Source organism: Ranitomeya imitator, chromosome 1, assembly GCF_032444005.1.
Source record: "Ranitomeya imitator isolate aRanImi1 chromosome 1, aRanImi1.pri, whole genome shotgun sequence".
Classification (NCBI taxonomy): Eukaryota; Metazoa; Chordata; class Amphibia; order Anura; family Dendrobatidae; genus Ranitomeya; species Ranitomeya imitator.
In genome coordinates, this window is record NC_091282.1 from 1,037,347,626 (window position 1) to 1,037,360,620 (window position 12,995).

Below are 12,995 nucleotides of genomic sequence, written 5' to 3' on the forward strand. Positions count from 1 at the left end.
CCTGCATACCTATCTTTAACATTGGGTATGCAGGGACATGCGTTGTATGCGGATGCGTCTGTATGCGGTGATTTGACGTGTGCAGCAACCACACGGAAACGCAAAATTTTTCATGTTTCACTGTGGGGATGGTGTTCTTGGGGTGATGAGAGCTGTGTTAGTTTAGCGCCAGACATAGCATTTACGTTGGTGGCCAAAAAGCTCAATTTTGGTCTCATTTGATCACAGCACCTTCCTTCATACATTTGGGTTGTTGGGTTGTCTCCCACATCCTCACAATTTGTGTGTGAGTAAAGGCTTTTTTCTGGCCACACTTCTATAAATGCCACTTCTACGGAGTGTACTGCTTATTGTGGTCGTATGGACAGATACTTCAGTCTCTGCTTGGAATGCCGCAGCTCCTTCAGGATAACTTTTGGTCTCTGTGCTGCCTCTCTGATTAATGCCCTCCTTGCCCAGGCTGAGATTTTTAGTGGGCGGCCCTCTCTTGGCAGGTTTGTTTCAGTACCAGGTTCTTTCCATTTGATGATAATGGATTTGATGGTGCTCCAGAGGATCAGAGATTGGGATTTTTTTTATAATCCAACTTGTTGTTTGGTTAGTGGTACCTCTTATTTAATAGTGTTGCAGCCTCTGTTGCCTTTCAGAAAAGGAGTATACATTCCGACAGACAATGTGATACTTAGATTGCACACCGATGGACTTCCTTTCACTAAGCATGTGACTTACAAAGGGAATTTTTTGCACCAGAAATTTGTAGGGGCTTCATAGCAAAAGAATATACAGTATATATATGCACATGCCAATTTTTAGTTGTTTGATCCCATAAATTTAATTTATGCCTATATTTTTTCACTTCACCAACTTAGACCTTATAGTGTTGATGCATCGCACACAAATGGTATTGCAAAAATATTTAAACACCGGTTGTAACAAAATGTATCAAAATAGGTAAAAAGCCAATAGGGGATGCAAACTTTTGCAAGTTACTGTAAATAAAATTATGCAGTTTGCAAAAAAGGCTGCTTGAATTTTTTTATTATTAATTGTTATGCCTCTAAAAGTTACTGGGTCTTATAGGGTCTGAACCAGGGGTTCTACTTCCTTGTCCCATGCCCTTTTCCAAAGGAAAATATTTAGATAAGAATCCGGGGGTATATACCTTGGTTCTGGGGGGGTAGAATACAGATTTCGTATGTAATCAGAGAAATGGCCCAATAATGAGATTTTTTTTCAATACTTAATACAACCACTACCATTTTATGTTATTAAAGACTTTCTCTACGTCTCCACTGGAGGGACTTTGTTATTAGTGGAAGATTGAACTTTATCCAAAACTAGAAGCACTTTTCTAACATTTAGGGTGGTCGAATAACCTTTTATAAAGCCTGCCGGGGGTAGTGAAATGAGATTGGAAAGGACAGACGCCAGCATTGCTGTAGGCCCCGGGTGGGAGGAGGTGGGCATCCAGGCAGTGCGAGGCTGCGGCCCCTGGGCTCTCATAAGATGTCAGCGCCGGTAAACGGATTCCCCTTTCCCATTAATTTCCCTGCGTTGGGCTTCGAGAAAATGGTCGCCGGTGGCGGCGCATGTGCAGTTGAGAGCTCGAGAGATGCCCGCATCGACGCACCCAATCTTGCCACCGCCGACCTCCTGAGACCATGACCCTGCCTCCTGTGACCCTGTTCCACCGCAACTGAAGTCCCACACCCCCTCCCCCCGGAAGCTACTTTCGGATTAAGATGCACCCCAATTGTCCTCCCAAATTTTGGGGAGAAAGTGTGTGTTATAATCCATAAAGATTGGTCTGAATGAGCTGGGGGAATGTGGGTCTTTGCCTGGTTTTAGCAAAAGTTTAATGTAGGCCATATATGATAGAAAGATGGGATTACTTTGAAGTATTTTGTTAAAGACCGATTCCAGGAGGGGAGAGATTTCAGGGTTAAGAAGCTTGAAGAATTTGTTCATATATCCATTTGGACCAGGGGCTTTACTTGATTTTTAGATTTTTGATTGTATTAATAATCTCCTCTAGGGAAATGGGTCTTTTAAATTAACCTTCTGTTCTTCTGAGAAGGAGGGCATTTTAACCCTGTCCAACAATATCGTGGACAAAGGAATAGCTTGCTTTAGGTTTTTGTATACGTCTCTATAAAATCAACTCAAATATAATTGATAGTCTGCTGATTGGTTTTGATTTCTCCATTAGTAATTTTTTATTTAAAAATCATCATCTGACCAGCTTTTTTCACATATCTATAGTTTTTCATTTTTGGACATGTACATTTTTTCTTGCATATTGGTTGAATTAGTTTTGCTTTACAACCCAGGTACCTTTGTTTGCAGTGAGGGTTCAGCTAGATTTTGCTAGATAATTCTCTTAGACAGGGCTGTGGAGTTGAAGTAGGTGTCCATTTTGGTGGAGTTGGTATAAAATGGACCGACTCTGACTCCTAAAATATATAATATATTGGGTAAGTAGTACAAGGCAGGATGTGCTGTAAATGTTTTCATAAGAATTTGGGAAAGTTATTAAATGTCCTCTGAATGTCTGTTCTGTTCCTGATCTCTGCTTTTAGATGAGATGAATCTGTGCTGCACTTTACATACATGCTCAGTAGTGAGGCAGGGCTGTGGAATCGCAGTCGTGAGTCAGGGAAATTGAGGAGTCGGAGGTTTGGCTTGCCGACTCCACAGCCCTGGTTACCGACATCTGGCGAGAATTTAGCAACTTTAAAAATATATTTACTTACAAAAGTGGTGACATGTTCAATACTTTTTTCACCTGCTGTATTTTACTAATTTGAGCATTTGCTTCAAAATATTTTCTTTTCTGATTACTGATTTACTATTCTGTTTTCTTTGTCTTTATGGGGGCAGACATCTAGCTTGATCTGCTGCAACAGTTACAGAGAATTTACAGGTCATCTTGATTTCTATGTGATAGAGTTGTGAGCATGCTCTGTGACATGTGCAGAGGTCAGTGTGCAGGATGGAGTGAGCTATCTCTATCACTTACTTTAAACCATGTGATCCTGTGTTATCTGCCTCAAGCTGTTGGGCTTCCCCCATTCACATCCCACAAAACAGAGTGTCCACATTCTGCCATTGAATTGGTTATATTTTGGAAAATATCTCCTACAGTAAACTACATTATTTGTGTAGATAGATTAGATTGATTGATTACTGGAGAATCTATAAAACTTGGTAAGACAATTGATTACATTTTGTGCACTATAGTCATATTTTGATGGTAAAAAACACGACATCCAGCGTTATTTTGCTTGGCGCTAGGCAATTATAATAACTAATAGTAATTGTATTTATATAGCCTCAACATATTCCGCAGCACTTCACAATTTACAAGGGACATGTACAAACAATAAAGATGGCCGGCATCACTGATGATGCCACTGGACACAGAATTGGTCTCATAGCTAACTTTGTCATCGGTTTTCCTAAAGGGTTTTTGCACCACATCAGTAGGATGTATGACAAATGGTTAGGAGTATCTGAAAGGGACAGAATCAAGATAATAGGTTGCTGATTTTTAGTGCATGCCTATGATAGACAGATATTGTTAATTAATATATTCTCTTGATATCTTTACCCATGTTGTAAAATGAATGCAGTAAAGAGGTCTGGCTACTACTCCAGTGCCTATTCCACATCAAGGTCCTCAGGTGAGCCATTCTGATTGTGGCTTTCTTTCTTAGCTCACCAGCCGGTTCACATTTTGTCAAGCTCCATAAAGCTGTTCTGGTCAATATCTGAGCTTAACCATCACAACACACACATTTTCTTTGCTGTGTTACAGTAGCATTTCTATGACTGCTTGTTTCACGTTTGTATCCCACTTGTTCAGTACATGACTAACGCATTGTATGGAATTTAGTGTAGTAAACTTCCCCCTAACTTCACCTAGAGTAGTAGAAAGGCTTGGTTTGAGGAACTGAAGCACAGGTTCCACGCTGCAATTTTGGTGCAGCTCTCTCCTTACTTTACTTCCAATGTTTGAAAAAAGCAAATCTTAAAAAATGCCAAAAGAAATCAATACTCATCTCTCCACCTCCCACCGATGCAGCACAGAAGTGACAACTATCACTCTATCTTTATTTTCAAGTGGTCAAGGTGCCAAAACTGCCCAAAGCAGTGTTGGATACATTTTTCAGTGCTGTATTGTGGATCACAAACTCGCATAGCAGCAAAGTTTCCAGATTTCACATGATAGATCAACGTTAAGCTCTCAGGTTATCATGTCTCACCCTCACCTTGTGCACTCACCTATTGGAGTACACTAGTATCTACAGGTGGCCGAAAAAGTATATTTACTAGATTGACTGGATTAGTATAAAAAAGGCTCACTAGAAAAACTAATACCATAAAACTTTAAAGTTTATTTCGAATTACAATTAAAAAACCAAGCAACACACAAATTTCATAAATGTAATGCCAGGTCACTCAAAAAATTAACCCACTAATGACAGACCAGACAGAGAGGTAGGCTACGGTGTGGGTATAGCTCATTCACCCTATTCGCCCCTATTTTGGCCCTACCTGTCTGCGGTGGTTGGCACCTTCTTGAAAGCAATATGGCGCCCCCACTCCTTGGCGGCTCACCCTCCTGGCTCTAGAAATCCCTTATTAAATCATAGAGTTGAATTTCAAGATAATACCCCTGCAAAAAATCACCTCCATCAGCTAGAATGTGTAACCTATACAAAAAACATCCAGCAGTTATACAATATAACAATAGAGAAGGATTCCTAAACAATATCCGCCACCACAAAATCACTGTCTAATACAAATAGTCGTAATAATCTGGCACTCCAGGGGGAAATGGGGCAATCATATTTAGATGACTATAATTCACCCTTGTAAATCACTAAAGTGATCTCTACCTGCCAACGGGGGTTGGCACCCTCTTGGAAGCAATGTGGCGCCCCCGCTCCTCGGCGGCTGACCCTGATATTCCTACAGATTCCCTAATACCTAAGTCATAGATGGTATACAAAAGGGATACCAGGAACTGGTATAATAACCAGGGACTGTATAATACCATCAGTTCACAATTTTATTACCATTCATCAGCCACCAACAACCTCTGTTGCCATATATAGATGATAACTATCAATATATAATCCAATACTCTTAGAAATTTCCAAATTTTGACCAGAATAAATTATATTAAAGGATCATAGTGCAAACCCCGCTGGCAGGTAGGGATCACTTTAGTGATTTACAAGGGTGAATTATAGTCATCTAAATATGATTGCCCCATTTGCCCCTGGAGTGCCAGATTACTAAGACTATTTGTATTAGACAGTGATTTTGTGGTGGCGGATATTGTTTAGGAATCCTTCTCTATTGTTATATTGTATAACTGCTGGATGTTTTTTGTATAGTTTATACATTCTAGCTGATGGAGGTGATTTTTTGCAGGGGTATTATCTTGAAATTCAACTCTAGAATTTAATAAGGGATTTCTAGAGCCAGGAGGGTGAGCCGCCGAGGAGTGGGGGCGCCATATTGCTTTCAAGAAGGTGCCAACCTCTGCAGACAGGTAGGGCCAAAATAGGGGTGAATAGGGTGAATTGGCTATACCCACACCCTAGCCTACCTCACTGTCTGGTCTGTCATTAGTGGGTAAATTTTTTGAGTGACCTGGCGTTACATTTATGAAATTTGTGTTTGTTTTGTTTTTTTAATTGTAATTAGAAATAAACTTCAAAGTTTTATGGTATTAGTTTTTCTAGTGAGCCTATCTACAAGTGGCCGACGTGTGGCTTGTTATAGTCAATCTATGGTCTCAGCCATCACATGCTGTATTACTAACTTCATGGCTACCATCAATTAATACAGTAGTACTGCACACTCCCACTGATCCACGAGCTTGCAAACAAAAATGGTACAACCTCCGGAGCTTCTGTGCTATTGGTTTCTTTAGTATCATTCTTGTTACATTACCTACTGTTTTTTGTATATATTATTTTTAAGTCAATTTTCTTTGCATTTATTTTTTTATAATGCTTAGTATGTGAAGTATTCTTTTTTTTTTTTGGATACCATTTTGGTAATTAGAAAAAAATAATAATCAAAATATAAGGCGTTGGCCTAAGCTGAAAGTTACTGGCGAGGCTAGTTACTATAAGATAGCCCAGAGTTGCACTCACGTTTGCAGGTTGTTACACAAAACCTCAGCTTTAATGTAGTGGAAGTTTTTTTTTTAATTGGATTAATTTATATTGTCTCATATAAAGACAAGATTGCTCAGTACCTTTTGTAGAACCAAGAAGGAATGCAGGAAGATGTTAGCTCTGAAACCTGCTAATCATAAATAGTACATTAAAAGGTATTTGCAAAACATTTTATGTAGACAATTCTGTATTCTGGAAACTGCAGTTTGTCCATGTGGAAGGACTACAACTATTGGCACTAATGCACGCATTATTAGGGTCGCATGCACATAGCCCTATAGCAGCACACAGTCCATACAGCTCAGCAATATGAAATCAAACTCTGTAATTTCTCTTAGAAGCAATATAGTTAGAAATGTTTGGAAATTTTACACAGAATCTAGAATTTAGCCTGAGACCTTATAAGGCTAATTGCACACGTTGCAGAATTTCCACGGCAGTTCTGCAACTCCCTGCTGCGTGTATAACGCATGCAGAATTGGCATGCGTATTCCCGCTAAACACAAGCGTTTTACAAGCGTAATTAGCTTGCAGAATGCAAGCGTTTTCCAAGCGATCTGTAGCATCGCTTGGAAAACTGATTGACAGGTTGGTCACACTTGTCAAACATAGTGTTTGACAAGTGTGACCAACTTTTTACTATTGATGCTGCCTATTCAGCATCAATCGTAAAAAGATATAATGTTAAAAATAATAAAAAATTGTGATATTCTCAACTTCCGGCGGCCCCCGCAGCCTTCCCGATCCACGCGATGCTCCCGGCAGCTCCCGTTCCCAGTAATGCCTTGCGGCAATGACCCCAGATGACGTACCATCACGCGAGATCACTACGTCATCACATGTCATTGTCGCAAGGCATTACTGGGAATGGGAGCATCGCAAGGAGCGGGAAGGTGAGAATATCACGATTTTTTAATTTTAATTCTATTTTTTTTTTTTTACAGGTATACGGTTCCCAGGGCCTGGAGGAGAGTCTCCTCTCCTCCACCATGGGTACCAACTGCACATGGTCTGCTTACTTCCCGCATGGTGGGCATAGCCCCATGCGGGAAGTAAGCGGATCAATGCATTCCTATATGTGTGGAATCCCCGCGATTCCGCACAAAGAATGAACATGCTGCGTTTTTTTCCGGAATGCGTTTCCGATGCAGAAAAAAAAGCAGCATGTGCACAAAAAATGTGGAATGCATTACTAATGATGGGATGGTTATGTAAGCTTTTTTTAGCGTTTTTTGGCGGAAAAAGGAAGAAAAAAACGCTACAAAAACACTAAAATCCTGAACGTGTGCACATAGCCTAAGGATTCAAATTTTATATTGACGTGGCAGGTTTTTGGTTTTACAAAAACTGTAATGAGATCTGACAGGAGCAAGAAAACTAGTCTTTCTGCAACTCTTTAGGTGTACTTTAAAAAAAAAATTAAGTGTTAAAACAACAACTGTTGACCAAACTGTGTGAACCTTTCTCTGGTACATTTTTATGTACTGTATGTACATACAGTTCTAGGTGTACTTGCACAAGTCAGAGATTTTGTAGGATTATAGTCACCTGTATGAGTAACCAATTATGCTGAACAGGTGATAATGACCATCACTTTCATATATTCTGTCTACAAATATCTCAAGGGCTGTCACATTGTAGAAGAATCATCTTTATTCTCATTTGCACAAGGAAAGACTAGGAGTAATGGGATGAAAAAAACTTTTTGACAGTTAGGGTGATCAATGAGTGGAACAGGCTGCCACGAGAGGTGGTGAGTTCTCCTTCAATGGAAGTCTTCAAACAGAGGCTAGACAGACATCTGTCTGAGATGATTTAGTGAATCCTGCTTTGAGCAGGGGGTTGGACCAGTTGACCCAGGAAGTCCCTTCCAACTCTAAAATTCTATATTGAGTGAAACACTGTAATTAACTGAATCTGAGTGAGCTGGTTGGAAGCCTAAAACTTGGTGAGGAACAGCCAGATTTTGCTTAAAAGGTGAGATTGTAGAAGATCGTTTAATGTCAGAGGTAAGTATGAACACCGCAACAGGACACAAGGAGGTTATACTGCATCAGTGAGGTCTGTCCCAGGCAAATATTTCAACACAGAGCGGGGTTTCCAGATGTGCTGTTCAACATTTACAAAAAAAAATGCAAGAAAAATAAATAATTGAGGAATGTAGTGATTGACAAAGGAAACTTAATGGAACTTGATGCAGCAGATGAAAGATACATCATGATTACTTTCTTTTTAAATCAGATGTCCAGCAGTGCCATTAGCTCAGAACTTGCAGCAACCCGAGGGACCCATCTACCCCCATCTCCTGTTTTGCGAATTCTGGCCAAAAGTGGTCTTCTTGGAACAACTGTGGCAAAAGCATACTTTTGACATGAAATCAAGGCCAAGTGGCTCAAGTATGCATAACAAATTGGGGTACAGAAAAATGGCAGCAGGTGTCCTGGACTGATGTGCCAAAATGTTAAACATTTGGCTGTAACAGAAGGCAGCTTGTACAGAATGGGAGCTGTAGAGCAGAACAATACCGAGTGTCAATAAATAGATAAAAATGGTGGTGGTTGATAGCAAGTTTGGGGCTGTATTTCAGCAAAAGGAGTTGGATATCTGGTTTGGATTAATGGTGTCATCAGTACTAAGTAATTCAGATTTTTACCAATCATGCAATACCATCAGGGAGGCATCTGTTGCTTCCAAATTTATTCTGCAGCATGATAATCCAAAACATAAAGCCAATGTCATTAAGAACTATTTTATTTGTAAAGAACAAGGAGTCCTGAAAGTGCAAATATGACTCCCACAGAGCAGAGCCCTCATCTTAACATTGAGTTAGTCTGGAATTACATGAAGAGACAGAAGATCTATGGTTAGTTCTCTAAGAAGTTTGGAATGATCTCCTTGCTGAGGTCCTTCATAGACTTTGTGCAAGTATACCTAGAAGAATTTAACATTTTTTTTTTCAATCATGTTTACTTTTCAGCAATTTTACCACACCTGCCTAAAACGTTGGCACATTACTGTGTATTATATGTACAATGTGCTAGTTTTATTAAATAAACCAGTAAAACTGCTTTACAACTAGGTTTGACAAGTTTTGTGTGGATTTTGGAGAGCCTACTGCTGAGAGAGACCCTTGCAGGGACCACCACTGAGTGTATGTGTACGTGTGTCAAACTGGTAGACGCAAGTACAACAAATAAATCACCCCCTTGACTTTATAAAAGGGGACATAATATTTCATCTGTACTGTGTACTAGAATCACAGGTGATATTTCCCACCTGCAGAACTGGCAGTAACACCTGTCTTGAAGGCCTGACAGTAAGTACGAAGTAGGCAAGGTGTGCCAGCTATGCCCATTACCATATGTTCTGGGATATTTCCCAGCCAGGTGATCAGCAAGAGGCTGTGGCAGATTGCATATGGTGGTTTCTGCATTAGTACAGCATTGGAAAGATTTCACAATCTACAGGGGTCTATCCTGATGGCAGGTTTAAGTATTCACACTTGAATGGCTGATTAGAGGTATAATACTTTGGAATATTATGGATGATCCGGCTGCATGTTTTCACCCATGTTAATTACAACGTTGGTATTTTTCATAATGTTTTAGACTACAGCCATATAATAGTGTAGCATGCAATGTTTTTAACTCTTTGTATCATTGTAATTTGTATCTTAGTGAATGGAACTCCAAGTAGTCAGATGTCCACCCCAAAATCTACAAAATCTTCATGTTCATCACCGACAAGTCCAGGAAGTTATCGAGGTCTAAAGGTAAGCTAGAAAGCAACAACATATATCATCAATATAACCTCACTAGAATACTGACTCCATCGGAAATTTAGGTAGACTGCCATCAAAAGAAAGAGCAGTGTTTATAAAGTGCCATATATGCACCCATATTAGAACGTGACTTGGGTGTCAATTTGCTCGAGACCCTCATCTGTGAACAGATATATCATTGATTTGGACCCAGTCAGCACAGAACATTGAAGTTTTCAGTGAAGATGTCAGGTAATACTACTCTAGGACAAGATTTACTTTTGACTACCCAAGTCTTCTCTTAGGGTGCAGACAGATGGCCATATAACTCATGCAAGGGTCGCATCGCAATCCTCGTACTGCTCTCCTGACCGTGACAGCTGCATAGAGATACATCACGCTGTCATGCTCAGGTCAGGAGAGGTGGCGGGCCAGTCCGTGCAGTGCAGTGCAATCCTCGCACTAGTTGTATGGCCATCTGTCTGTGCCCTTAGAGGTAAATTTGTCACCAAGGATAGTGAAAGATCAAAATCGCTTTGAAATATATGATCCATTCAATAACTAAGATATGACATCATAACAAGGACCAAAATAACTCAAAAATAACATAAAGACCCAAAGTGTATTAATGGAAAGCTAAAACGCTCTTTCAAGGTATTACTTAATCCATAGTTTTGTCCAAAATAGCTTTGGTCGAGAAAAAGTGGAAAAGCATAAAGCAAAGCACCTTCACCAACTAAAAAAAAATAAAAATAAATAAAAAACACAGATAAACACATAAATTAGTGACTTTAAAAAAAAAAAAACTCAAATGGAAAGATGAATATTATTTAAGCAAAGGAAAAAGGTGCAAAACACTGAAAGCTGCACAAGAGACAGGCACAAGTGCAATAATGAATCCGGCTCCTCAAGTGACAGCTGAACACTGTAATGTGGATATGAGCTTTTATTGTTTTTGACGGTAAGATGATGTAAATACGTATTAATGTCCCTTTAATCTTGAACCACAAGTTTGACAAGGAAGACATTGGGTAGATAAAGTGTTGACGTTATCACATAGAAGGATCTTCCATACCGCTGAATAACGGACACATTTGCTGCTTTTATCTTACAGCAGGCTCATTTGTCTATTTCTGCAGTTTGGTGACGAGAGCCCAATAAATACTTGGATGATTGCACTGTTACTATTTGGCAGCATATTCCCGACGTCAGCATTACTATAAATCAGTTGTTTGCTTTGTCAGAACATTTCTGCTTGCTTTATTAGGCTTCCCAGAAAAGGTCCCATGTATGCCTAAACTATGACCATTGCTCGAGGTCTATCTCCCCTTCATTTTCATCTCGATCTATAGGTTAACCTGCCGTCAGGCTGTGATTTATACAGTGTTTGGATCCGTTTGTGTAATTGAACACTGGGTCACTATCCAAAATGTGCTTGGTAGTAGTACATCATATAATGCCAGTTTTCTAAAGACTCGATGGTTGAGAGAAAAATCAAACCTAAAAAATTGATTAGAAACCAGAACAATGTTTATTGTCACCATGTCCTGAATCGTATATAAAACAGCAGAGAAACTGTACCCCAGGGGATATTGGTTATACTTACTGTGAAGATTATTCGCATGGATGTTCACCCAGTTACAAAAAGTGCCCCCCGCACAGTGTCAAGGAAAGTGACATAGACGGAATTAGAACGTTGCAGTGTGATACCCTTCATCTGGTTATTGTATGAATATGAATGCAGATAGGTATTGCATGCCACATAGATGTGTTTATGCAAGGTTAAAGAAATATACAGTAATAATCAACAAATAAATGTGTGTCAGACAATAGCACTTAAAGGGAACCTGTCACCAGGTTTGGCCGATAAGAGATACGGCCACCACATTTCAGGACTGATATACAGCATTCTATAATGCTGTATATCTGACCCCAACCCGACCTTTAAGAGAAGAAAAAGACCTTTTATTATACTCACCCGCGGGCTGGTCCGGTCCGAGAGGTGTCGCTCTTCTTGGTCCGGAGCCTCCCTTCTTCTTACTATCGCCATCTTCCTTCTTGCTTCATGTGGATGACGAATCCCTACGTCATCCACGCAGTTTCCTGGGCTCCTGCCCAGGCGTACTTCTCTGCCCTCTTGAGGGCAGAGCAAAGTATGCAGTGCGCAGGCGCCGGGGCTCTTTGACCTTTTCCGGCGCCTGCGCACTGCAGTATTATGGGAGTAGATGTGTGCAGCGTATTGCAGTCTCATAAAGTAATGCCACCTAACTTAAAGGGAATCTGTCAGCAAGTTTTGTTATGTAATCTGACCTCAGAACAAGGTAGGGACAGGGACCCTGATTCCAGCTGTGTATTACTTGGTTTACTGGATGCAGAAGTTGTAATAGAGTCACAATTAACAGAGCTCAGTTGTTGAGCTGTGTATAACCTGCCCACAGGAAGCTACTAATCAGTGGTGGGTTGGACTAGTAGGCATGAGGTCAGTTGTCATGTAGTCTCCTTCTGATAAAAAAAAAACCGCAAAACACAGCCAAGTAAGTGACATCACTAGAAGCAGGGTCCCTATCATGGTGGTTTTGATTACATAGCAAAATCATGCTGACAGATCCCCTTTAAAGTGCCTAAATATTAAGATACAGTAAGTGCTCACTAATATTGTTTTATTGTAGATATGTAGCCAAAACTCAATAAAGTAGAATGTTCAGAAGCTCTGCCACACAAGCCAAATTACACAGGAATAAAACCGGAGCCAGAAATGCAGAAAGTGATGTAGAGTATACTATGTTTCCAATATTATTCATATAATCTATTCTTATCACTGTGCTCGTCCTTAAAAGTATCTGTATACAGTAAAGCTGGAAGGTCAGTGAGTTCACAGATGAAAAGATTAGTGCATTAGATTTGGAAACTGTAAAATCTGTCTTTGTAGCATTTGGAATTGCATTTGGCACTTTTATACTCAAATTCTCAATGTTCCATACCCACTGTAAATGTATTCCTGACTAATGGTCTGGATATGTCTTCTTTTCACTTTGTGG

At 40.0% G+C, this 12,995-nt stretch overlaps 1 protein-coding gene across 4 annotated transcripts in view; it reads left to right on the forward strand.

Moving 5' to 3' along the window:
• DCLK2 (doublecortin like kinase 2) overlaps nt 1-12,995 on the forward strand; it is a 197,323-nt gene that overhangs the window by 108,827 nt on the left and 75,501 nt on the right. For 2 of the 4 annotated variants that reach the window (XR_011316971.1, XM_069744050.1), the window contains exons 5-6: nt 3,633-3,683; nt 9,875-9,969. Coding sequence is in view for 2 of the 4 variants with exons in the window: in XM_069744050.1 (XP_069600151.1) it covers nt 3,633-3,683; nt 9,875-9,969 (146 nt within the window). In the remaining 2 variants the exon portion in view is untranslated. The remainder of the gene's footprint in view (nt 1-3,632; nt 3,684-9,874; nt 9,970-12,995) is intronic. The other 2 variants (XR_011316970.1, XM_069744051.1) reach the window with 1 other exon arrangement.